General features: G+C 33.9%; 3 protein-coding genes across 3 annotated transcripts; 1 reads left to right on the plus strand and 2 right to left on the minus strand.

The window, feature by feature from the left end:
- The first annotated feature begins 1,002 nt into the window (after positions 1 to 1,002).
- Positions 1,003 to 20,018, plus strand: LOC136218766 (anaphase-promoting complex subunit 6). The gene is made up of 16 exons (XM_066005855.1): positions 1,003 to 1,342; positions 1,695 to 1,829; positions 3,559 to 3,632; positions 5,249 to 5,288; positions 5,524 to 5,569; positions 5,821 to 5,900; positions 6,049 to 6,230; positions 6,328 to 6,453; positions 7,987 to 8,061; positions 9,555 to 9,680; positions 14,793 to 14,862; positions 17,843 to 17,925; positions 18,219 to 18,329; positions 19,220 to 19,319; positions 19,490 to 19,525; positions 19,664 to 20,018. Exons 1-16 carry the CDS (start codon positions 1,097 to 1,099, stop codon positions 19,766 to 19,768), a joined length of 1,635 nt encoding a protein of 544 aa, XP_065861927.1. The 5' UTR covers positions 1,003 to 1,096; the 3' UTR covers positions 19,769 to 20,018.
- Positions 20,019 to 20,094: 76 nt separating this feature from the next.
- LOC136218767 (pathogen-related protein) lies at positions 20,095 to 22,015 on the minus strand. The gene is made up of 4 exons (XM_066005856.1): positions 21,855 to 22,015; positions 21,316 to 21,448; positions 20,673 to 20,971; positions 20,095 to 20,365 (listed from the first exon to the last, which is right to left on the minus strand). Exons 1-4 carry the CDS (start codon positions 21,981 to 21,983, stop codon positions 20,234 to 20,236), a joined length of 693 nt encoding a protein of 230 aa, XP_065861928.1. The 5' UTR covers positions 21,984 to 22,015; the 3' UTR covers positions 20,095 to 20,233.
- Positions 22,016 to 23,287: 1,272 nt separating this feature from the next.
- Positions 23,288 to 24,748, minus strand: LOC136220643 (pathogen-related protein-like). The gene is made up of 4 exons (XM_066008436.1): positions 24,503 to 24,748; positions 24,295 to 24,427; positions 23,626 to 23,924; positions 23,288 to 23,538 (listed from the first exon to the last, which is right to left on the minus strand). The coding sequence occupies exons 1-4, from the start codon at positions 24,671 to 24,673 to the stop codon at positions 23,422 to 23,424; spliced, it is 720 nt and encodes a 239-aa protein (XP_065864508.1). The 5' UTR covers positions 24,674 to 24,748; the 3' UTR covers positions 23,288 to 23,421.
- Between the last annotated feature and the right edge of the window lie 2,652 nt (positions 24,749 to 27,400).

Raw genomic sequence — 27,400 nt, forward strand, 5'->3', positions numbered from 1 at the left:
ATATCTAAGAGTTCTACAGAATTTAAATTAAAATATCTATAATTCTCTACACATCTATATATAATATAAAACAGTAACGATGGAACTGAGGTGTCACTTCCTCCTTTTTTAGTGATAAAAAATTTAATATATTAATTTTAATTTTATTATATATATTTATCTATAAAAAGATTATTTTATCCCTACTATATCTAAGAGTTCTACAGAATTTAAATTAATCCCTAAAATCTCACTAATTCTCTACACATCTATATATAATATAAAACAGTAACGATGGAACTGAGGTGTCACTTCCTCCTTTTTTAGTAATAAAAAATTTAATATATTAATTTTAATTTTATTATATATATTTATCTATAAAAATATTATTTTATCCGTACTATATCTAAGAGTTCTACAGAATTTAAATTAATCCCTAAAATCTCTCTAATTCTCTACACATCTATATATCTATATATAATATAAAACAGTAACGATGGAACTGAGGTGTCACTTCCTCCTTTTTTAGTGATAAAAAATTTAATATATTAATTTTAATTTTATTATGTATATTATCTATAAAAAGATTATTTTATCCTATATATCTAAGAGTACTACAGAATTTAAATTAATCCCTAAAATCTCTCTAATTCTCTACATATCTATATATAATATAAAACAGTAACGATGGAACTGAGGTGTCACTTCCTCATTTTTTACTGATAAAAAATATAATATAATATAATATATAATATATTAGTTTTATTTTATTATTATATTTATCTATAAAAATATTATTTAAAGTAAATGTGAAAATGAAATAATAATATTTAATTTATATAATATATTTATGTCATTAATTGTAATTATTAAATTATATTTTTATTAATATTTATATATTAAGATGAATCCGTGCATCGCACGAGCAAAAAACTAGTTTACTCCTATAAAACAACGGTGGAAATTGTTTTTTTTTTCTTTTTAATTTATTTTTAAAGGGAGCAAAATCAATCCTCCCGCTCATTTACCCCTGATTTCCCAATCTCGCAAACCCCTGAAACCTCTTTCTTTTCCTTCCCTCCAAAACATCTTCATCCTTGAAGAAGTAGTAGGAGGGATGAGAGAAGAGCAAATAGAGAAGCTGCGCGGAGTGGTGCGTGACTGTGTGAGCAAGCATTTGTACTCCTCGGCCATATTCTTCGCTGACAAAGTGGCCGCTTTAACCAATGATCCCGCCGATATCTACATGAAGGCTCAAGCTCTCTTTCTTGGCCGTCAATATCGTCGTGCCTTCCACCTCCTCAACGCCTCCAAAATCGTTCTTCGCGACCTCCGGTTCCGTTACCTCGCTGCCAAATGCCTGGTAATACCTCTCTCTCTCTCTCTCTCTCTCTCTCTTTTTAAAGCATGTCTGTCGTTTAGGGTTTTTGATAGGTGAATTGCTGACACCCAAAGGCTGACCTATTTCACTTTTATTTGAATTTCTACTTTAATCTTTTATGAAGTGTATAATTGTGTAATTCATCTTCATTTCAGTCTCATCTTCCTCTCGCCGTTTGTTTATATTTCGTTTAAGTTGGGTCAGGAGTATTTTTGTTCTTTATTTTTTCCCCTTATCTTATGGTGCTACAGTTGTTTGATGAGTAATCTATTAATTTCTTCGCCTTTACTGTTGCCTGGAATTTTTTAATATATATATTTTAATTTATTATCAGGAGGAACTGAAAGAATGGGATCAATGCCTGTTAATGCTCGGTGACGCTAAAGTTGATGAACATGGAAACGTCTATGACTCCAAAGATTGCAATGTCATGTATTTGGATAAAGATGGGGAAGATCGTGAGATCACTGTCAGTCTTCATCACAGTTTTGCAGTTTTTTATTTTTTTTTTGTTTTAGTTTTTTGGTACTATTTAACATGTATGGCTCTTTGTTTGTTGTACTTTGGATTTCTAATTTTTTGGTCGTTACTAAGACTTTTGATTTTGGTAGAATAGTTAAGGGAAACACATTTGAACTTCAAGATAACTTAAAAATAAAAAACTTGATTATAATATTATTAACTCCACTCCACTCCACTCCATACCTTATAGATTGGTTGAGTTTGTATTAAGATTATTTGTTGAATAATCAAATTGGTTATGGCAAGTTAATATCTTTTAGGACAAGTGCTTGAAGTGTGCATCTGCTTCGTTTCTGCTTCTGTTTTATGTGTGCATGTCATAGTTGTTAAAGGCGCGCTAAGGCACTAAAGGGTCCTGGAGCCTAGGCTCAAGGCGAGGCGCGCCTTAAGAACACGGGTCACATAAAATAAAATAAAAATATATACTCTTTTACTAGCTAAGCATAATCCAAAAAAACATACTTATGACCATACAAGCAAAACCACATAAAAATATAATACTAAATCATAAATGTCAAAAACACAAAATTGAGTTCATACCTCATAGAGACATTAACGTATACTTAACGTCTTAACCTAAATACCTAATTATAACTAATACCACTAAACTAATAACCATTAATTGTCAATAAAAAACACACAAACAAAAAAAAACTAAATAACCATAATCATATATTTAGTTCTTTACTTGGATGCTCTTAATGCTTCTCAATTCTTTCTATATTTAGTTATGAGTCTTGATATTCTTATTTAGATCAAGGGTTAAGATTAATCTTATTTAAATTAGATTAGTGGTTGATATTAATCAAACATTTATTTTACAAAAAACAGTAAAAAATAAAAAAACACCCTACTGAAAACCCTCAGAGGCTCCTTGATCCAGGCTCTGAGGGGCAAGCGAGGCGCACAAGGCGAGAGCCTTTTGTACAGAGCCTTGTTTTCTGGGTTCAAGGCTCAAGACCCCGAGCCTCACCTTTAACAACTATGGTGCATGTAATTAAATTGAAACCTATATCGCATGGCCCTTTTGATGTGAAGTTGATCCTAGATCAAATGCACTGAAGACACTATTATCAAGAGTAAAATCAGGTCGAGTCTGCTATGTCAATCGTCTAAGATGTAGAATTGTTGCTTATACATTCTGCCTTGGGATGAATAAGATCTTACCTTTTTGCTACCTGGATCTTGCCTATTTCGTCCTGACTCTTCAACAGAGGTGTAGAATCAGGGGGAAAGACAATGTTGAAAGTAAAAAATTGAAGTTCCAGCTAATAGTATCCTTCTACAAGTACAATGTTTTACAGATGGAGATCTCTATCTAGTTATCCAATTATTTTTCTTGTGGTAGGTTGAGTTGCTTGTTCTCTGCTTTCCTAAACAGTTTCAAATAAATGCTTATTTGGGATTCACTTACTGTATGGTCAGGACTTCAGCCAAATTGTCTTAATTTTGTTTTAAAAAGGTGATAATAATTGCTTTTTGCAGTCTTCTCATGCATGCTGTCACTTTTTGTTCTTGTGGTTGAGCTTGTTGTATGCATTGCAGATTGATTTTTCGTTGTTGATTATATTGTTATAATGGTAGCAATGTAGCATCAAGCATGTGAGCTGCATTACTTGAGCATGCATTTGTGCTATAGATTTTGGTTGGTTAACACTTCTTACTAATTTGGACAGATATCTTCAGCAATATGCTTTCTAAGAGGTAAGGCTTATGAAGCTCTGGAAAATCGTGCTCAAGCGCGACAATGGTTAGTTTTTTGACCATCTTATATGTCAATTAATTTTTTTATCTTCTTTTCATCCTTTCCTTTTTTCATATTAATGAGTTGCTTTCTGCTCATTCTTGTAGTAAAGAAACCATTACTAGGAATTCTACTTAGTACTTTGGAAAGAGAGTTCCACTTTCTCGGCAAAGAAAGAAAGTATTATGACATAATAGAAAGAAGCACGAATAATGAGAGGGGGCTTTCTATCAGTGAGAGAAGTGCTAAATAGGTGCAAAGTGACTGCCTTCAAACCAGCCTAAACTTGATTTTTCAATCATAAATTTGCAGTTATTGTTTTTTGGTGAGTGAACCTGGTAAATCTATTCGAGATTGGTCAAGCACCCTTTAGATGTCTCCTCTCCCAATTAAAGTATGTTTCATAAATTCAAACACAACTTATGCAGTTCTATGCAATCGCCATGTGACGCCTTTTCTCTTTTGTCTCCTAAACCAAATTCCGATATTTTGGACCCTTAATCGTCTAGGAAAAATAGATTAATATGTGCTTGAATCTTACTTAGAAGTTCTTTTTCCCCCCACCGATTTTAGCCACTTTTATGTGATATACTAGATAAAATTTGTTTTCGTCTTCAAGTTACTGTCAACACGACTTGATTTTCACGGTTTTATATGATGGTTCATGTTAGCCGACCCCGAATCATTTCGGGACTAAGGCTTTGTTGTTGTTGTTGTTGTTTGTCTTCAAGTTACTGTCAACATGTTTGCACCAGGTTACAAGAAAGAAGAATACAACTATTGATGTATTTATTTTAAATTTGTCTCGTTGAGGCTTTGTCCTCTTTCATTTTCCAAACAATGGTAACTTCTGGATTTACAAGCTTATATAAAGGGAAATAATGTCAAGAAGACCATGAGATCTCATACTAGCAGTTGATCAAGCTCTTCTTTCACCTATCTGCGGTTGTTTGTTGGTTATGTGTCATTTTGTGAGTTTTTCTCTTATATGTAGTTACAAGTGAAAAACACTGGGTCTTTGTAAGACCAATTCACATCTTCCCTCCTGCTTTGGGGAAAAAAGGGAAATGCTAATCTGCTTTAATTCGAGATGAGAATTTCACCTATTTGCTGTCAGAGTGTAGTTCTTTCCATGAAACAAAGAAAACCCTGTCTTTTATTTTCCATCACAACCGAATCCAGTTTGTAGCAATAATGTGTAGATTTTGCAACTTCAGTTTTTTAAGATCTAATGTTAATGTGTAGAATTAATTTCCTGCCTAAATAGCAGAACATCAAACTTTTCCTATGCAGGCCTGCTGTTTGAACTAGCTCTGTTGATAGCCTTTAACATTTCAGTCTTGGCAAGTTACTGTGTCAAATACAAAGTGACTATGGAAACCTCAAATCATAATTGTAACTGGAGGTTTACATTTTACCAGTCTCATGGAACTTTTTCTCTAATGTCCTAATGTTTATAATTTCAGCTTTGATGAGCATGACATGCATGCATCTTACTCCTGTTTTCCCCCTTTCTGTTGTTTAATGGTATTTAATGATTTCTTTTTTAAATTTTCTAACAGAAAAGAAAGGGTATATATTTATGTCTTGTTGCTTAATTGATCTTGTTGTGTTGATTTAAGGTACAAAGCTGCTATCAAGGCTGACCCTTTATGTTATGAGGTATGCTGGCCATTTTTCTTAATTCTGAGCTTGGAATGTGAGATAATTCACTCAAGTCTCTCCTGCTTTGTATCGTTTGTGGCCGCCAAAAGCATGGTCTTAGCATCATCTGCAACATGTAAAATGCCTTTATTAGGAACCCGATATAAAGTTATGCTGTCTTTCACTAAATATCTATGCTAAATTTTGACCTTTTTGTTGAAAGGTATGACTAGTTTTCTTCATTGTTTATCAGGCTTTGGAATGCCTTATTGAAAATCACATGCTTACATTTGAAGAAGGTATAAAAATATATTCATCAAAATTTCTGATTTTCTTGATTAGTTTTTATAGTTTTCTTTCTGAAGAACATATATAGGCTTTGGTTTCGTATTTGACTCATCAAATGCAACTCATACAGTCATATGCTTTTCATTTTACATTGCCCTGAAATAACTGTATAATACAAATACTCATCAAATAATACAATGGTTTTATTTATCATTATCATATATTATTTTTTATTTTTATTATTATTTTTACTGAATGCTAGAGAAAACACTGGTTTCCTCCTTGCAATTTGGCTCTGAAGATGGGTGGCTTTCTTTGTTTTACTCATGCTTGATGAAAAAGGTAATCACATGTAACTTCAATCATAAAAGGGTCAAAATGTAAATAAAATTATTCTAAATATATTGATTCCTGTGCCTTATATTTTTTCTGAGTAGTTTGCATACTTTTGTCTATTAATTTCTAATTTTCCACCCGATGTATGTTTAAGTATGACAAAGAAAGTACTATAGAAGACAAATTTAGAGAGCTTGAGAAAGAAAGCTGCGATAGTAACCCTTCCAGCCCAAGTTTCATGCATACGTTAAAGAATGACAGCGATTTGCTTGCCTGCAAAGCTGAATACTACCATCAATGTGGTGAATATCACAAATGCTTTGACCTGACTTCTGTGTAAGTTTTTTTGATTGTCTTGTAGTTGCTTCACATCTAAAATTTGTAGATTAGTTAGATGCTTCCGCTGAATTAGTTTTATGTTTTGCTTTTGTAGACTACTTGAGAAGGACCCTTTCCATTTGAAATGTACTTTGGTGCATTTGGCTGCTGCTATGGAGCTTGGGAATTCAAATGAGCTCTATCTTATGGCTTGTAATTTGGTGAAGGATTATCCTCAAAAGTGTGTGTTTTCCCATATATTTTTTTTTAATTTGCTTTTACCCTTTTTCTCTCTCTCCTCTTTTTCAGTATATACACATGCAGAAGCACACAGTCACAGACATCATAAAAAAGAAATTATATATTGTACATGTGCAGATTCTAATTTTAGGATGTCTTCAAAAATGACCTTGAATACATTTATTATACACACTCATCAAGCATAGTCAGTAAAAGGGAATAATTCACTTAGATTCATGATAAAAGAGATGGAGCGCATTATTCATTTTCAAATTGGAATTTCTATGTTAAAAAAATGAGTCTGGTTGCATATATTTTCCATATAATATTTGTCTTCTAACCTCTTTTATCTACTCATCTAGCATGGTCTGTCTAAGGGTATCATGTACATAGCTTCATGATATACACATTCACAGACTTTCACTTATAGATTAGGATACCTCAAAGATGGGTTTGCTTGCAGTTCTTACATATACTTGCCCTCTTGATCTACTCATCAAAGCATAGTATGTGCTATGGGCTATGTTGCACGGAAACGGATACGGAAACTGAAACGGAAACTGAAACGGAAACGATACTGGGAAACGTAATTTCTGAAAAACATAGAAAACGAAAACGTAGGGGAAACGTGTAAATATTAAAAATATAGGGGCATATTTATAAATATTAAAAATATAATAATACATTAAATAAAAACAAGATTGAAGAACAAGATGAAGAAAGTCCAAGCTCAATCAAGATTCAAGAGACAAAGATTATAGGAGAAATAAATACGGATAAGCTCTTTAAATTGAAGGATACAAGGAAGTAATTATCTCTCAAATACAAAGTTTCAATTTTGCTAATCTTAGATTAAACAAAATAGAAAGTTCGAATTTTCCAAATTTTAATCGAAATAGGTAGGGAAAACCGTTTAAAAACTGAGAGACGCGTTTCATATTTTTGGTAATTATGGAAACGTGCCCGGAAACGTTTCGTATCAGTTTCCGAGAGTTTCCGTTTCCCACATCTGCCGGAAACGGGGAAACGCTTGTCATGAAGAGTTTACGTGCATTATAGGCTATGGGGGAATGGAGCCATTTGCTAAGCTTCATAATAAAAAATAAATGAAACATTGTAAATGATTTGTGGAAGCAAAAGCAGTCTAATGACTAAAAATATTGCACGGGTGAAAAAGGAAATATGCATATTGGATTTGAATGTAAAGTATATGGGAACCTTGCAAAGTTTGTTACGGGTTTTTTCCCCTTCACCAAGCAAGACAATCAAAATGACTTCAAATGGAAGTGTCTAATAACATGCAAGGACTGCATTTGAACGTGGTTGGCTGAAAAAATATGCAACAAATAGATGACTATCCATTAATTTGAATTTTGGATGTCCTTATCTATTAGGATAACTTTGACTACAGTGGAAAAGCTAAAATGCACACAATCGATAACTTGTGGTGGCACTTTTAGTGATGCTACTTGAAAATTGCAATTTGACATCCTTATTGAAGTTATTTTACATATTTGGAATTCTCTGCTTTTAGGGCACTTTCATGGTTTGCTGTTGGTTGCTACTACTATTGTATCAAGAAATATGGTCAATCGCGGCAATATTTCAGGTAAATTTTGCACGAATTGTCGGCAAACTTAACCTCTTATGAAAAGTGCAACTGCCAAGTACCTGTACTTGATGCCTTTTCATATGGAGATGCTAATTGTTGCAGTGCTTTATTCTAATAAGATGTGGATATTCAGGATTAGTTTCCTTGTTATTGGTGATTGATATACTTGTGAAACATCTTGATTTCGGAGGACTAAAAGTGAGTTACAGCTACTTTATAGCTTATATTATCCTACCTTATTCTTAGTAAACTACAGAAACTATATAAACAGAACATAATTATTTATTGCTTAACCATGAAAACAAGAGATACTTTTTGTCAAGTCAAGAATTAATTATTTAGTATTCACCTGGAACTTACCATGTCTGGTAATTCTGATTAGACAAGATACCAAGTTCCTATGTTGTACTGAAGCTACTTTTCAGAAATGCTGTAGGAGTATGCTTTTTATTTTTTTCCATAATATTATTTGGTTGTAAATAGCTGGTCTGAGATTGAAGGCATGCTTTTATACTAAGGGAGTATGTTGATGGTTAACTGAATAACGAGTTGTTCTTTTGAGCCAACTTTCAAATATTTGTTAGCCAGTTTCATTGGCATTTCACGTGTTTCAATCATTCTGTTTTTTTTCGGAACTAAGGCTTTGTTGTTGTTGTTGTTGTTGTTCATGGACAGATTGGAATGTATAATAATTCATTAACCTCACAGTGCACCAAGAAAATCTTTGATGCTGAACATTTTTAGCACATGTTATGTTGAATATTTGCTGTTAATTTTATGAAATGTGTGTATTTCTAAGTTTGTTGTCCAGCATATGAACATTTTTAAATATAAACTATATGCTTTTATGTTGGAAATGAGAAATGTTAGAATAAATATGACTTATTAAGCATACTTGCATAAGGTACCAAAAATGCCTACCATTTCCTTTTTTTTTTCTCAGTTATCCTTACAAAATGGATATTATTATCATATGGATTGGTTTCACTATCTAATTTGCTGGGTGGTCTTTTAGTTTCAATTTGATCATTGGTTTTTTGTTCTCTTTGTCTACCTCGCATACATGTTATGTCTCTAGTTTTTCTCTTTATACAATTAATTTCTTGATTGGTTACCATGTTCGGTATCATCTACTGAAATAACCTTGAATGTGTGATATATCTTAAAGCGTCATGCCGCATTGTGCCCCTATGAGATAAGGGTTAGCGGTTCATCATGAATATATAAGGAAGTCTCAAATTTGCTTCGTTAATGCATATAAGGTCATTTGAGGGCTTCTATACTGTAATTTACTCAAGGTAATAGCTCAATTTTGTTGGCAAACAAAAAACATTTGGCTTGACACGTTTTCAGGTTGACTCAGCCTAATGGTTATGTTCCCTGCACTCTATTGCAGAGCCATAATAAGTGTCGGAATTTTACCTTCATGCTTTTGTATGACACTTATTATCCTGAAAAGTAGATTTGATTTGTTTTGTTTTCCACTGCAGCAAGGCTACAAGTCTAGATGGAACCTTTGCACCTGCTTGGATAGGATATGGAAATGCTTATGCTGCTCAGGAGGAGGGTGATCAAGCAATGTCCGCATATCGCTCTGCTGCTCGCTTATTCCCTGGGTATTTTTATTTGCTGATGCTCTCATGTGATCCAACTCAGGAAAAATTAAAATTGCTTCTACTTAGAAATAGAATAATTACTGGTTAAAGTGTGTCATCATTGAAATTCTAGCTTAGTTTGTGATTCTTTTTGTCAAGGTTATTGTTTAGCTTTCTTTATTGTTCCTCGCGTCCCTGCTTTTTCTCTATGTTCCTCCCTTCTCTTTTGTCCTTCCAATGTCAGCTTAAAATCTCCACCCTGCTTTTCTTTTGTGAAGAGCGATATGGCTGCTTTTGTAAGATAGTCAGTCCGCTTCCATTTGATGCCATTATTGTGTATGTGTGCATGCTCACACATCATGCAAGGGACTTCCTCTTTGTCTGCCATTATTTAGCATGATTCATACCAAGGTTTTTTCATTTTTATTTCACTATCTGGTTGAATTTGGATTCAATCTGGGAAGGACCCTGACTATCACTCTTGTAGAGAAGTGCTATAGTGGGCCCAAAGCCTAAGATGTCTTAGGTTTATTCTAGAAGGAAGAGGGCATCTAGGGATGATGAGGTGGCATAGCATAAGTTAGGAAGTGGTCAATGGTCATAGTCAATGGTCATGGTTAGTGGTCATAGTCAATGGTCAATATTCAATAAGGAGTGAATGTATTTCCTTTTATTAGCTTTCCTAGTTTAAACTTTTACCTCTAGTATAAATATCTAGCAAAACAATAATAGGGGGGATTTTGGATTATTTTATCTTGGCACCTTGACTTTGACCATGACCATTGACTATGACCTTTGACCATGACCATTGACTATGACCATTGACCACTTCCTAACTTATGCTATGCCACCTCATCATCCCTAGATGCCCTCTTGCTTCTAGAATAAACCTGAGACATCTTAGGCTTTGGGCCCACTATAGCACTTCTCTATCAATACTCCTCCCTCCTTTAGAAAATCTTGTCCTCAAGACTTGGGTTAAATTTTAGGTTGCTGTGTGAAAAATTAGCTTTCCAAAAGGCACATTGCAGTTTATTCGTCATCCTGTGAAAAGAATCTGAAACTTTTAAATCACAAGTATTCCAAGTGATTGCAATTGACCGGGTGACTCGACATGTGCCCTTCTCTGTCCATCTCCTGCTCACATCTGTAATGCAGACCTGTTAATGCCCTCCCTACCTTTTGTAGCATTATCTCCATTTTGAATGCAAGGTGAATGGACCTCAAATGCACGGTTGCCCCATGCATGATGCACGTTACCAATGGTCCCCCGCCCTTGATAAAATAAAACCGAGTCTTGTATATTTTAACCTCCCCCATCTTGAAAATTGATATTCTTACCCTTCATACCTATGGCAGCTTCATCATAGATAATAACCGCTAGTGTTGTAATCCAATCTCTGGATAAGGATTGAAAACCATTTCTCCCATCAATTTTTGAATCATGGCCAGTATCATCATAATCTGAACTATCCTTTTCTGGAAAAGTCATTTGACCGGGCCTTTACATTTGTCTGGTGGTTTCCAGCTTATACCAAATGATTTCGTTACCAGGCCTTTGCATCTGGCCGGTGGTTTCCCTCTCATACCAAACAGTTTCGTCTTGTTGTGACGAGAGAGCTCCCCATGGCCATTGTGGTAATAGATGATCAGAGACACCATTTTCAATTTGAACAGTCTCATCGTGAAAATCCTTGCCAAAAGTATTCGATGACTTGACCATATTTATTTCCCCTGGAGATTTATCAAGGATATTGTCTACATCATGTACCTGACACATGTCAAACTCTGTCCCCGATTGATGATCCCTCCTTAAATTGCTTCTCCTGAAATCCTTCTTCTAGTCAGGTAACAGTAGAAGGGAGAGACTTATCTCCTACCAATTCTTTATTTCCTTGCATATACGGTGGGGTTTCATGAATTTCAAAATACGTCTCAGCCTTAGAAATCCATCCATGGAGATCGTACCCATTGAACTCAGCCGACTTGACCTTCTTAACAGTTAATCGGAGTTCAACGTTGCCGCTCTTTGGATTGTCCCAAGAAGATTCAGGGCGGGAAGACTTATGGGGGCCGTCGTCTCCAAATTTCTTTCCTAGTTGCTTCACCCAATCCATCATGAAAGCTCTGAACTCGTCCTGTTTAACCTTCTCTGCCTAGATTGAACAAATGATGTCATGCACATCAATCTGTAAATCATGAACATCATTCTGTAAGCTCTGAATCTGTGCCTCATGAGCATCCAAACGGGTTTGGGTTTGATTACGAGTTTCCATTGTTGGATCAGTTTTTTTTTTTTTTTTTTGTTTTTTCCGCCTTTTAGCAGATCCGGCAGGTCGGACCAATGATGGAAACTTGAAATTTAGGGTAAGATTATAATGATAGTAAGGGAATTCTTCCCTCTCTCGCTAAGAGCGAAGATAAAATAATCCAAAATCCCCCCTATTATTCTTTTGCTAGATATTTATACTAGAGGTAAAGAGTTTAAACTAGGAAAGCTAATAAAAGGAAATACATTTACTCCTTATTGACTATTGACTATGACCATTGACCACTTCCTAACTTATGCTATGCCACCTCATCACCCCTAGATGCCCTCTTCCTTCTAGAATAAACCCGAGACATCTTAGGCTTTGGGCCCACTATAGCACTTCTCTATCACACTCCAACCAATTTGTTGGTTCCTGTACTAGGTTTATGATGATTATTTCAATGTCCTCACCCGAAAAGCACAAAGTGGGAAGGATTAATTTTTGAATAAAATTGCTAGCTTGAGATTCCGCTGTCCATTTGCAGGATGGTTTATTATACATCTTGGCTGTCTTGTTTTTCTTTCTTTATTCCATTCTCAAAATTTATGACCTATGAGGGTGTCTTGATTTGGGGGCAAGGTTTCTTCTTTCTTTATGACTTGCATGTAAATATAGATTCTGTACAACCCTTTCAAAACTCTAGAATGTAGAATATTTTGTATATTGGAAACACCCTTATTATATTTTTAGATCTCTTCTTTTTTATGTTCTTGTGGCCTATCCATATTTGTTGGTCACTATTTGCAAATAGGATCTGATTAGTTGTAGCATTCCTTGCCTACAGAACTGTTTACATTGAGAGTTCAATAATCCAAAAGTTGATTCATGGTTTTCTGTTATTACATTTACACTTCAATTATAGATCTAGCACTCTGTGTTACATAGCATTCGGTGTTGCATCATTCTGATGAAGTTAAGATGGTGGGTGTTTTAGGTTCCTTGGTCACAATTGGTTATTCTCAGGTGTTTTTTTGGCTGCAAAAGACTTCAGATATTCAGTTAGATAAAACAGAAAAGACAAGTTGCTTCTCGAAAAGGAAATTTGGACATGGAGAATGTAGTTTATATGATAATGGACAAAGACTGCTGAAGATTTTGTTGATGAGACGAAAGGAGTGGAGAGGAAGTTGGAACTATGGAGACAAACTCTAGAATCTAGAGGCTTTAAGTTGAGCCGAAGTAAGACGGAATATTTGGAGTGTAAGTTTAGCGGCCATAGGAGTAGGGAGGCAGGGACAATCACCCTAGATGGGAGAGTTGTTCAGGCTTCGGATTGCTTCCGGTATTTAGGATCTATTATCCAAACGGATGGAGAAGTAGATGGAGATGTTGCTCATAGGATTAAAGCTGGTTGGTCGAAGTGGAAGAGTGCTACGAGTTTCCTTTGTGACCCCGGCATGCCTAATAGATTGAAGGGGAAATTCTACCGGACGGCAATTAGACCAGCATTGTTATATGGTACGGAGTGTTGGGCAGTGAAACACTGCCACATCCATAAGATGTCGGTGGCGGAGATGCGTATGTTGAGATGGATGTGTGGTCATACGAGAAAGGATCGGGTGAGTAATGAAATAATTAGGACAAAAGTAGGGGTCACATCTATTGGGAATAAAATGAGAGAAAACCGACTAAGGTGGTTTGGCCATGTGAGACGTAGAGCGCTTGATGCGCCGGTTAGGAGAACCGAAGAGTGGCAAAGGGATGTAGTGGTGAGGGGTAGGGGAAGACCTAAGCAAACTTGGAGGAGGGTGATCGAGAGTGATATGAGTTTACTGGGAATTGAGGAAAATATGGTAGTGGATAGGACGGAGTGGAGGGAGCGAATTTGTGTTGCTGACACGACTTGATTTCACGGTTTTATATGATGGTTCATGTTAGCCGACCCCGAATCATTTCGGGACTAAGGCTTTGTTGTTGTTGTTGTTGTTGTATTACATCATTAAAATCACTTGCATCTGCATCTGATGAAACAACTCAAACTGCTGGTTCTTGGAAATGCTTCTTTCAGTTTTCACCTCACGATTTTAGCTGGTAACACCTTCCTACCCATGGGGACAATAATTAAAGACTCAATTTCAAAGTATAGGAAGGGCATAATTGACACAATCAGGGAAATGGAAGCACCAGCAGATGAAGTTTTTGGAGAAGTAGTAGTTTTTCTTTTTGATAAGGGGGATTTTCTTTTAAATGGTGATAAAGCTGTTCTTTGATCTTGATAAGGGAATAGATTACATCTTCCTATTCCTGACCAAGATTTGTTATACAAAACAAGTTAGTAGGCCAGTTTTCGCCCATTTAACTGCCTTACCAGACGAGAAGTTAGTTATAGCCTTGCCAGAAGAGAAGTTAGTTATATTACTAGGTGTATGTGCGGGGATGAGGGGGTAGAGAATGGTGATCTTCATTTTGGGCTCTTAGCTTTTCAGCTTTGAGAGAGGGAACCTTCCCTGGAGATCTCTTTTCCTATCTTCAAGTTATTGTTCTTTTTATTGAGTATTTGAGTTATAAATATAGGCTATAGCAGCTCTTCTTCATTTATCATTCAATATCTGTTTGTGGTTTTGGGTACTGTTTATAGTTTGTGTTTGGTCGAGTTTCTCAACAGTTTGATTGCAATCAATTAAACTAGCTACCAAAAGGGAGAGGCTTGATCTCTTACAATGACTTCTTTTTAATGGTTTATACTATTTATGCATTTTATGTTTGCCTAGTGATAACACCTCATGGGTTTATTGATTCTAAGGTGTTGGAATGTCAAAGTGCTCTTATTAGTCATAAATTCTCTTTTTACAGGTTGAATCTTGATATTCTGTTATTCCAGGTGTCATTTACCAACTTTGTACATTGGGATGGAGTACATGCGAACCCACAGCTATAAACTTGCTGAGCAGGTGACATGTTCTCTTTTTTCATGGCAGAAATCCAGTGACTTTTTACAGTTGGGAAATATATTGATATTCAGCTTCATAATTATTAAAGACGCGTCTAAGGCGCACCAGGCGCAGGCCTTATTTCCATGACAGCCCCATGGCGTGGCGCAACCGCCATGGCGTGCGCCTGGTGCGCCATTTTGTGCCAAGGGGTAGTTGCCAAAGGCACACCAAGGTGCGCCTTGGTGACATAGGGGCAGTTTTATGGTGTTTTTGACAGTTACATATCTGGAACAAGTGTTCTAAAGGGTCCAAATGAGAAAAAAAAAATATTAAAAAGGAAGAGAGAGATTATACATTTGGATTAGTTAGAAGAGGAAGAGACAGTTAGAAGAGGAAGCAACAGAGTCTTATTATAAGAGGAAGAAGTTTAGTAGAACACAACACAAAACGAATTCAAACAGAACCAAAGCGGCCAAGGGGAATTCGAATTTCTAACATGGGGTTTATTTTGCATTTTAAAATTTATTATGCTTTAGAATATTGTCATGATTTAATATTCATTGCATTTTTATGTTAGTTTTATAGTTTTTGTTTTTGTAAGTGCGCCTTGTCTCACTATGGCGCGCCATGCGCCAAGGCTCCAGGACCCCTAGCGCCTTTAATATCTATGTTCAGCTTATATGTTTTAATTTTTATATCAATTTTTTGAATTTTTTTTTTTTCCGATTCTAATGCGTAGGCAATCAGCTCCATGGTACATTGTCAATTAGGAGAGTTACTGGTGTACAGCTGATATTGTCAACTGATTTGTTTGTTTAATTTAAAAAATAAGGATGTATTTTAATCTCAATACCATAGTTGTCAAATTCATAATATTATAAAAAATAAAATATTTACCTCGTTGAATTCAAAATATTAGTCTAGAAATGCAGAGGGCGAGCCTTGGCGCAACGGTAAACGTTGTTGTCGTGTGACCGAAAGGTCACGGGTTCGAGTCTTAGGAGTGACCTCTTGCCAAAAAAAAAAAAAAAAATTGACAGGGTAATGCTTGCCCCCAATACACCCTTGTGGTGGACCCCTCCCCAGACCCTCGCTTAGCAGGGACGCGTAGTGCACCGGGCCGCCCTTTATTAGTCTAGAAACTCAATTTTAATGTCAAACAAGAAATCATATCAACCAAGTACTTACAATTCAAATCTAATGCAAATGCAATCCTAATAAAACTAATTCACAAAGGGGACGCTGTTTAATAACTTAGTGGAGATGGAGAGTTTAAGCTTCTTACTTTTTTTTTTTTTTTGCTTTGTTGTCAACTTGATAATGATGGAATGAAACTAGTTTGAGTTGATAACTTGATAAATAACAATCGGACTAGAGGATAGTAGATTTAGTAGTTAGTGTTTTTGAAGTTTTTGATGAACAGTGATGAAGATCCGACTCGTATAGAGCTAAATCGAATCGTATGATTTGAATCGCGAACCGTAACAATTTAGATTCACCCTGAAATAGAGCTGAATCGAATCGAATCTTACGATTTGAATCGTGAATCGTAAGATTCTAACAACAGTGCTCGATACACATGAACACACATTTTAAAGTTTGCAATCAGTGTGGCCTTTGGTCTGCCAGAACTGGTGGCCTGCAGATGGGTATACCATACAATTTAATGCACGGAAGCATTTTGAAGTTGGCTACAGTAGCTTATTCGTTTCAGATCCAGAAGATCTTTTGGATCTAGGATATCTAAGGAATGGGAACATCACCATTGGGTTTGTCAGATATTAATATGAAGTGGACCTTTAACTATCAGCTTAGCTTTTAGTTATAACGGTTTCATGACAGGGTTAATTATTTCTAATTGCAAATGATTTCGAATCAAAGGTATGGCAGCTGCATAGGTTGTGAATGTTGAAGGAGGTTTAGAATTTTGAGGTTGGGAAGATGGAAATACGTGTTCTGCTTATCCCACCAATTTGGGGAATGTATCTTACTAGTTGTTGCTGTAGGGATCTTATTGTTCTCTTTTGGAGTTTGAGTTTGCTTCGAATTTTGTGCAATTTCTTGATATTATTAAGAGGTTTTCAGAGAGGAGCACTACTGTTATACTCCCCCTGTCTAATTTGTGACCAGTTTTTTTTTTTTTTTTTTTTTCCCCATCAACGATAAACGTTGTTGTCGTGTGACTGAGAGGGCGAGCCTTGGCGCAACGGTAAACGTTGTTGTCGTGTGACTGAGAGGTCACGGGTTCGAGTCTTCGGAGCAGCCTCTTGCCAAAATATTTGTAGGGGAAGGCTTGCCCCTTTACACCCTTGTGGTGGGACCCCTTCCCGGACCCTCGCTTAAGCGGGGACGCGTAATGCACCGGATCAACGTTGATGAAATCTTTTTTATGGGAGTATGACAAGCCTCCAAATTCCGAGCTAGGTAAAAAAGACATTTTATGGGGCCAGGCAATAGAGATCTTATGAACTAGGCAACAAAAGCATCTTATAGACATGAATTGCTTTATAGAAGGAATTACAATTCTGCCCTGCAAATATGCTTGAGATGGAAGGATACTAAATAAATTGAACTCAATTGGGTGTAATCTAGGAAAAACCAATTGATATGCTAATAAGATGAGTATTATTCTATTTCCATGAAAATAAAACAATTACGTTGATGTCTAGAGGAAATCCTGGACTGCTTATAGATTTTTGAGACTTATCATTATTCTAGTGGAATTTTTCAGAGAGTTTTGTATAAATTAATTTACCTGCTCATGTTATTACTTCCATTAGTTCAATTTCTTCCCATATTGGACAACTATTAGTTTGCCATCTGATACTTTTGTCACCTGATAATGTTTTTGCTGAGGAGACCTGTGAATTCATGTTTAAATCTTAAGCTGATGAAACCTTATGTTATGTTGTGAAAGAAATGATGATTTCTGTGCTATTCTCTTCATGATGGGTATTGTTATGTTTTTCTTGATACTGATTTGTTTTTTGTTTTTCAGTTTTTTATGCAGGCAAAGAAGATATGTCCTTCAGATCCTCTAGTGTATAATGAGTTGGGGGTCGTTGCTTATAACATGAAAGAGTAAGTATGTTCAATTGATTGAGATGATTATGGTATTTGTCGCTGTCACCACCTACACCTATAGTATCATATCATCAATAATCATTCTGTGGATGTGATTTTAACTGGTAGCTTTCTCAAAATATTAAAATTTTAGCCACTGTTTTCACCTACAGTGATAAATTGTCTCTTCTGAATAATATTATTACTTGATGCTTTGCAGCTTCAACGTGTCTATTGCATTTTTTTTAATATTGTTATTTTAGCTAAACGTATTTTGACTTGCATAGTTCTGTCTTCTGGAACACTGTCAGGTATAAAAACGCTGTGAGTTGGTTTGAGATGACTTTGGCACAGATTCCATCTTTAACTCCACTGTGGGAACCAACTATTGTCAATCTTGCCCATGCATACAGAAAGTTAAGGTACATTAGAAAACAATTTGTGCTTGAGTTTGCTCCTTTCCACAATTCTCATTCTCTAAGGATTTAGATTTCTGAAGAAAAATGTTAAGGGAAATATCTTCCTAAACTGATAAGAGTTCAAATATATTTTTTATATAAAAATGAAGGCTCCTGATAAATATAGGTTAATTTTTTGGTAACTTCAATATTTTCAAGCAATTGATTGATTAAATGACTATTTCTTGAGCCTTGATGTCTAGATTATTTCCGCATAATTAGTAGCTTCAACACCAAGTTCTCCATTTTATTCAAGTTATTTATTTTTATAGTTAACTTATTCATGTCTTTAATAAAAAAAGAAAGAATTGTTTAGAATAATATTTGATCAACTATCGTATTCTTGTGTATATGCATAACATTATATATAGTATTCTCTTTATGTTTATGCATGGGCACTTTATGGTATGTTTGGTAAGAGGGATGGCAGTGAGGGCGGGGCAGGATGGGTGTTTTTTGATCTACAATACCTATTATTTTGGCACGTTATAGTCTCGGACCATTTTTAGCTAGATGATAACTTTGTAACTCGTGGTTTTATACCACTTTTCCTCAAAAGCAACTTCAAGTCTCTTTTCTCCTAGAAAATCTCATTTATGAAACATTATTGTTCCTTCAACGTGTAGCTTATAGGACTATTCATGAATCTTTGTATATATTATTAATTTGGAGGATGAACATTCTTATTGTTTTTTGATTCATGTGATTAATATTTTCATTTCCTCTGAATTAGAGTCATTCAGATGATTAAATATGCCATTGCTTTAATTGGTGTTCTGAGTCATTTGTAGAACATGGATGATAAGAAAAATGTAAATGATTGATACTAAATCTTTGAACTTGTTGTGGATCAGGAAGTACGATAAAGCAATTGCAAATTATGAGAGAGCACTTACATTATCAACTAGAAGTTTAAGTACCTATGCAGGTCTTGCATACACATATCACCTACAGGTTATCTACTTACATTTTTCAATTAGTTGGTTATTTCTTCTGTTACAGTTTTCTAGTTGGGAAAAAGAATCACCTTTTTCTAGTTAAATTTGGCCCAGCTGAACATGGCAGATTTTCAGGTTTTATTGTCAGTTAGATTTTATTTCAAATTATCATTCTCCTCTGTGCAGGATAATTTTACGGCAGCAATTGCATGCTACCACAAGGTAAATTTTGTGATCTTTTTTTTTTTTTTTTTTATAAAGTACATAGTGAAATTTATGTAGCATCTGTATCCATTTTGACATTTGCTTGAATATGTAATGAATCATATGGAAATGTGTCTGAAATATGTTGTAAATCAGGCATTGTGGCTGGAATCAGATGATCAGTTTTGCACAGAAATGTTGAGTTTAGCGCTTGCAGATGAAAGTCGTCGGGGCATAGACGCAGAATCTGAATTTCGCTGATGCTCGTTTAAATTGTAGCATAGATGTGTAGTAATTTCTTGATTAACATTTGTATCAGCTCTCTTTAATTGCGCATATTTATAATTTATTATCGTGTATCATTTGGGCCGGGTCTATCTTTACGGTCTTCTGTGAAGTCGATATTTTAAGATTTTGCCATAAATTTGAGTTCCTTCTAATTCCAACAAATGAAACCCAGTTTTGTAGCATTAATTTGAAACCAAGCAGCTTGATTTGGTTGATTTTGTAATTACTGAGAATGAATTGAAAGAATTAGTTTTGTAATATAGGGATTCTCTGATGCAATAAATGGGTTCCATTACGGTCTTAAAAACATAAAAATAAAAGGATAAAGGCAACCTTGGTTAGATACAATAAACCTGGGCGAACACAATACTAAGATTACTGGCATTGAACAAACATAGAAACAGACAGGTAGAAGAAGACTAAATAAAATATGTTCGATTAAGTGTGGCCGGAGAATGGACAGGTAGCGTGAGTTGAGGATGATATCAATGGTCCTTTAAGTAGGCCACCAAATAGCTCTCCTGCTTCGTAGTAAACTTCCACTTCTTCTGCCCTCAGATTTTCATCTACCTGACCAGTTTAATATAATATATGAAATTATTGTTCCAAAATAAAAATAATGGATTATGTGACACAAAGTACGTGGTCGTGACGTGATTAAGCATTTGATTTATTGAATGTTTGACCACCAGAATCATTAAGTATACGTGGACTTTAACTTTACATATTTGATGTGACATTATACCTTATCTTATGAACAAGGTTAAATTACTAAATCAACTAAAAAGCAAATAAATTAGCCTAAATCAAATTACCCTAATTACTATTGTTATCCAAATAGAGTGGGGTGTTGTGCAAAAACATACATCATACATACCTTGAGAATTCCCATTCCAAAGAACTGGAGCATTTGACCTGTAGGGGCATGAGCTTTGAAAGGTCCTTCAAAAAAACCCCAATGCCTAAATTTGAAGGTAATAACAGGAGGCCCTGAATAGACTTGCAGTAATTCCCAAGCAAAACCACGAGGGAATGCACTTGTAAATGCTTTGTGTGATGATTCAAAGCTTTCTTCCTCTGCTTTGTAGTATTTATATTCTTCTGGCATTGAACTTCTCAACAATGCATTGTAACTTCCCATTTTCACTGTCTCTTCTCCTGTTAATCCCTCTTTTCCTACCATTCATTTAACTCACCACTTCAATTTCAATATTCTTTTATTTAATTTCATTTTTTTTTGAAAGGATTAATTGAAAACGAATTATATAATTTAATGTACATTACACTTTAACCAATAAAATATAAACACGGTATAATTAATTAATTTTATATTTTTTAGTTAGTTATTTATAGAAAATTCTACATCTTAAACCATAGACTAAAAAAATAAACTTTAGACCTTAAAATATACAATGTTCAAATTATTAATCTAATACATATAAAATGATGCCGGAACATATAATATAATTTATCTTAAAGGTGTAGTCACATTTGTGAATAGTAAAAGTATAGTGAAGTACCATTAACTATAAGCTTGAAGTTGAGCGGATTTATGGTCTTAAAATCCCGCAATCGAGTTTTATGAGAAAGCTCCATCTCCCATGACTTGATTGCATTTTGTACTATTTCTTCTAAGGATCCTTTTTCCCATTCCTGTCAAATTAACAATATCATACTCTAAACAATTCCATAAATATATCATCAATTTGTCTTTTTAGGAAAATAACTTTGAGTACCATTTTAGCCTATAAATAATATATATGACCGTTAAATTAGTCCAAAAATACATATGGCAACATGTGTTTATTTATTTATTTATTTATTTTTTTAATGCTGACACACATCTTTTTAAATTAGTTGACGGTTACTAAACATAAAACTTCCCTGTTTCGTTCTTTACAAAATTCGGGACAAATTTTGATGTACAGTCGGAATTACCGACAGATTATTATCTCCCGAATAATCCAAAACCAGTACAAGAAGAAGTAGAATTCTTTTTCTAGATATTTGAAACACAAAAATCAAGAAATAAAAGAGGCATGGGTAGGGAAAAGAAGACCTTAGTTCTGCCTTGTTGAAAGAGGAGATTGACAGAATGATAGGTAGGAGGAAAACCATGCCTCCATTGTGTAGTCTCATCATCTAAGAAAGATCTATACTTATCTTTCTCCTCTTTGCTAATATCCATTCTCTTCTTCTTATCTCTTTTATCTTATCAATCTGCTTTGCTTACCATTATTTATAGATGTTTTTACTATTCCTTCCTAATTATTACATCATTTTATTAAATTATTTTTCTAACTTGCAACTAACCATATGGTACATTAACTATCACATGTAATTTTGTACCCTTTTTCAGGTACATACATTTATTCATTTTGACCCTTTTAGGAGGGGTAATTAATGGTCTTTTATGGGCTGTTTAGTTTTATTTATAAAAAGATTCTTTACACAAATACCACAAAAACTAAAAATGGTCTGTTGTATGACCCACCTCCTTTCCTTTCATTACTACCAACTCTCTCAACTTCAATTGTTGCAGAATATTGGGAGTTTTCTTCTAAATAATTTTATTTTATACACGTAATAAAGGAGTTCTTGTGAAGCTGAAAGAGGAAAACAACCTTATTCTTATTGAATTGAATTAATTTGAAAGTAATACATTATCTGTTTATATAGGATTATAATTGCAAAATCTAAATTGTATACATTCTCTTATTCACATTATAGGCAGATTGCCCCATCAGCTTTTTGATATTTGTCTTTCAACTGATTAATGACTAACTTTGAGCTTGAATCCTCTATTATACAGATCATTGTAGATACTCTGCAATCCAAGCTTGAACTATCAATATAGTCCAAGATTCCCTCCTCAAGCTGAAGATTGCCTTTGCAAGAAAAGAAATTTCAATTTGGATATCACTGCTTGTAGTTGAGAACCTGGTAAAACTTGGTCTTCAGTTTGTACATAGGGGTGTTTCTATAAATCCTTCCAAATACCGATTTCTAATAACATGAAAGTCAATGTCAATATGTTTAGTTTTTTTCATGAAAAACATGATTTGCTGCAATATAAATTGCAGCTTGATTGTTACAACATAATGGAATAATCAATTGGACTTTTAACTTGAATTCTCTAAGTAGGTAACTCAACCATTTCAATCCACACACTCTTGTGGCCATAGAAAGTATTTTGCTGCTCCCAAGTCCTTGATAGTAAAAGTCTTATCAAGTGATCGCTTAATCTCTATAATTAATTCTTCAAACGTGCCAGTAATCAATGCATCATCAACATAGATTACTATGCAAAATGGTCCTTCTAGAGTTGCTCTTATGTGAATGAGCCATTTACATCAGTTCAGCTTTTAAACAAAAAGTGCTTGAATTGAAATATAAAGGAAACAAAAATGCTAGATTATGATTTTGATATTATGCTGAGCAAACGATTGTTACAATGATTAAAAAAAAACATACATAAAAGACTAGGAAGAGTAATTTAGAAATTCTGCTCTTTATTTTAATTAGAAAACAAAACATCAATTCTAAAATCATTAAAAGTTACATGTCTTGCATAGAACAATGCATCTTATTATTTTTTTAGGAAAAAAAAGAAAAGAAAATATTCTTCAGATCTTATTGGAGAACGGACATAGAGAATTGTGAGAATTCTTCAAAAGACCTCCAAATAGTTCAGCTGGATCATAGTATATTTCTACATCTTCTGCTCTCATATGCTCATCAACCTGCATATTAAACAATTTAATTACAAAATTGAGTCTTTTACCTTCAATACTCAACATTTGAAGTACCTTTTGGTATAAGTTAATTACCTTCATAACTCCAAGTCCATAAAATTGAAGCAATTGTCCAGTAGGAGGATGTTGTTTAAAAGGACCTTCAAAGTAACCCCAATGCCTGAATTTATAAGTAATCACCGGCGGTCCGCTGTAGACCTGAATGACTTCCCATGCGAAACCTCGAGGAAAGGCCGATCGAAAAGCATCATGCGATGTTTCAAAGCTTTCTTCTTCTTCTTTGTAATATTGAAATTCCTTTGGCAATGAGCTTTTCAGCAACGCATTGTAACTTCCTATCTTTAATGTCTCTTCTGCTGTCAATCCTTCCCTTCCTGTATCCTTCTTATACTCATCAAATTTATGTATTTATGCTACTAACCCCATTCATAATTGAAATGGTTAAACTAATATTTTTAAAAATTATAATTTTTTTTTGTCTCCATTGTTAAGAATTGTAAATTTATCTCTAACATATAAAATAATATTTTATGGTAAGATCAAATTTTCCTTTGTCTAATAGAACATTTTAACAAATTAGTTGTTTGATCATTACGTCGGACATTCTAAATAAGTTTTCACCTAAACTGAAAGTTGAGAGCAATTGAGAATTTTTACTGGCCAAAACCTTTCATCCACCATACCGAAAAACCTTAAGATATTAGGATTGAGCTTCTTTCAAGTTGGATGGAGGATGGTACGTACCGTTAACAATGAGGTTGAACTTTTCAGGATTTATAGTTTTGAAATCCTGTAAGCAAGTCTTATGAGACAGCTCCATTTCCCATGACTTCACTGCATTTTGAACTACTTCTTCTAGTGATCCTTTTGGCCATTCCTGCAAATTAATTAATTAATTAGAAGGTGGCTAGCTTAGCTAGGTTAATTTGAAGAAGATGAATTGTAAATTAACCCTGGTTCGGCCATCTTCAAAGAGCTTGTTCACAGCATCGAAAATAGGAGGACCTCCATGCCTCCACTTTGTTTCCTTTGTTTCTTCGTTCAAGATTGAACGATATTTATCTCCTGCTTTTCCAACACTTTCCATTTTCCACTTCTTCTTCCTATCTCCATGTCTGTCCATCAGTATAGATATATATACTATTAAAATACAGATTCTGTTAAGATACAAAATATCAGAATGTACTGTCTTTTTTCTGAAAGTATATCATAATGTGCTGTTTAGATACAAATTTGACTAGTGTACTTTATGATAATTCAGAAAAAATATATAATTTTTCAGTATGTAATAAAGCCTAGATATGCAATAGATATCCAAAGATATAGATAGATACCAAAAGATATTAGAGTCACCAGAGGTTGTTGAAATAATGAACTTAGTCATTGATTTGGTTCATTGTATTATCCAAGAGTCATTTCTGTATCATTATCTGAAATAATGAATTTATAATTAATAGTCTTTAATTTGATTCATTGTATTATCCAACTGTATTTGTATTTATAGAGAGTTAATGTTGTTTAGCAAGAGTCATGTCTGTAATCTATAAATACCTATCAATACAAGTATTTTTCTCAAAAAAAAAAAAAAAAAAATACAAGTAGTAAGAGAATTAGAAGAGAATTTCTTCCAACAATTACCCCTGAAAGTCTATTAATTTGATCCAATAGAGGTAACTCTAATATCTTTTGGTACCTAAAGGGTTCGAGTTTAAAAATTTCCTTCATCTCCATAAATATAAATCCGACGCCAGTCCGCAAGTTTAAAATTAACCCATATTTATAAAATCCTGGATCTGCCACTGAATAAACGTAAATGATGAATCATGATCCTTATCTGCTAAGGAATGAAAAGCCTGAAGAGAGTGAACTCAACTAGGTCTTCTTAAATGTTCCTAGGGATGTCATCTAAAGAATTTTGATTACTCAGAGAGAGGATAGTACGGTGATATTTTGTCAAATTGACAACACCACAGAATACAATACAATACAATTGGCTAATGATAAGGATTACAGATTATTTTATATTCATGTTGAAGCAGATCATGTTATGATATATATGCAGTGTGGTGTGGTGTATCCTTTGCAGCGGCGGATTCAGGACTCCACGCTTGGAGGGGCTAATTTTAACATGAAAAGTGTAGATATATTTAATTTTTTATAAGTTGAATGTTAATTTTCTAAATTAAAACCCTTAAAGTATATTATTCTTTATAAATTGAATATTTAAATTGACATTTTGATTAAAGAAAAAATTAAATTGAATTAATAATAATAATGAAAAAATATAATTAAATTAAGTAATAATATTGACATGGGAAAAAATGATTTAAGGAGAAAAATCATAATGAGATAAAATTATAATTGGATAAAAACACATTTTGGGAGATTTAATGGAAAACATTCAATCAAAAAAATTAAAATTAATTAATAATAATAATGATTAAAAATGATACTTAGGTAATACATAGGACCAATTGGTCGTGGATGTGCCTTTAATTACCAATAAGACTAACTGTGCAAACTTAATTTTATGTTACATAATCACGTCAAATATTATAAATACTAATTTTAACTATCTTGAGGGCTGCTCGGGGCTAAACCAATGTTCCTCAAGGGTGTTCCGGCAGGCCGAAGGGTCGGCCGACCCTCCCCACCCCTGATCCCTTGCCTTTTATGTACCTAACACCGAGGAAATTAGATTTTTGAATGAAAACGAACTATGAACCTAATATGAGGAATCTATAATGGTAATACCCGAAGGGTAGGAAGTAACTTTTCTAGCCATAATTTCGACGTATTTGTTCGGCTACTCTCTGTAGATGTGAACAAACTTGGTATAAATATCACTAGTATTTGATAATTTTTTTGTACACAAATTTAACATTTTAACATTTTTTAAATTTTATATCGTTTACATATAGTGATACTAATATTTTGTTTTAAAATAATTTAAATTTATAAATGGTAAATAAATTAAAAAACATACCTTTATAATTGCTTGATATAGCGTTTGGAAGTTGTTGAAGTCATAATCTATTGTCCCAGTTGAATGTTTGCAAAGGTCATTCCTTTCCGTTCTTGTATAATATTTTTTTATATAATCTGCAATTTTAAAATATTTACTACACTTTGTGGCGATGTTTTTTTCAATCAAATTCTAGTTTTTCTCAAAATTCTTTTTCTCGTACTTTCTAATTTTTTTTGATAAATCCATGAATTTGAAATAAGCATGTCTTTTTTTTTAAATTTTATTTGGTTTATACAGTAGTTTGGAGGTTTAAATATTGTGTTAATTATTAGGGCAAAGTACGAAAAAAATGCTTGTGGTTTACCTTATTTGCAAATAGAGGTATGTGGTTTAAAAGTTTGCAAATAGAGGTATGTGGTATGCTTTTTTTACAAAACAAGGTATTTAAAATTAAACTTTTAAGTAATCGATGACAATAAGAGCAGTTTTTATTTTTTTTTCAATTACATTTATATATTAACAAAACACAGATCCCAAAATCAAATTGCAACTTTATAAAATGAACTTAAATATCAATTTAATTCATAAACTGTCAGATTATTAAAAAACGTAAAATTCCACCATACTATTTATTGTTTGGATTTAGAAAGTTGTTTTTTTCGGGGGTTATGTTTTGTTGATATGTAAGTATAATTTTTGTTAAGATAAAAATGTCTTTGTTTGTGATTAAAACTTAAATGTGTAATTGTAATACTTTGTTTTGTAAATAAAACATACCATAGACCTTTATTTGTGAACTTTTAAACCACATGCCTCTGTTTGCAAATTGGACAAACCACAAGCATTTTTTTCGTACTTTCCCCTAATTATTACAACAAAAAA

The sequence above is a fragment of the Euphorbia lathyris genome, chromosome 2 (genome assembly GCF_963576675.1).
Source record: "Euphorbia lathyris chromosome 2, ddEupLath1.1, whole genome shotgun sequence".
In the NCBI taxonomy this organism is placed as follows: Eukaryota; Viridiplantae; Streptophyta; class Magnoliopsida; order Malpighiales; family Euphorbiaceae; genus Euphorbia; species Euphorbia lathyris.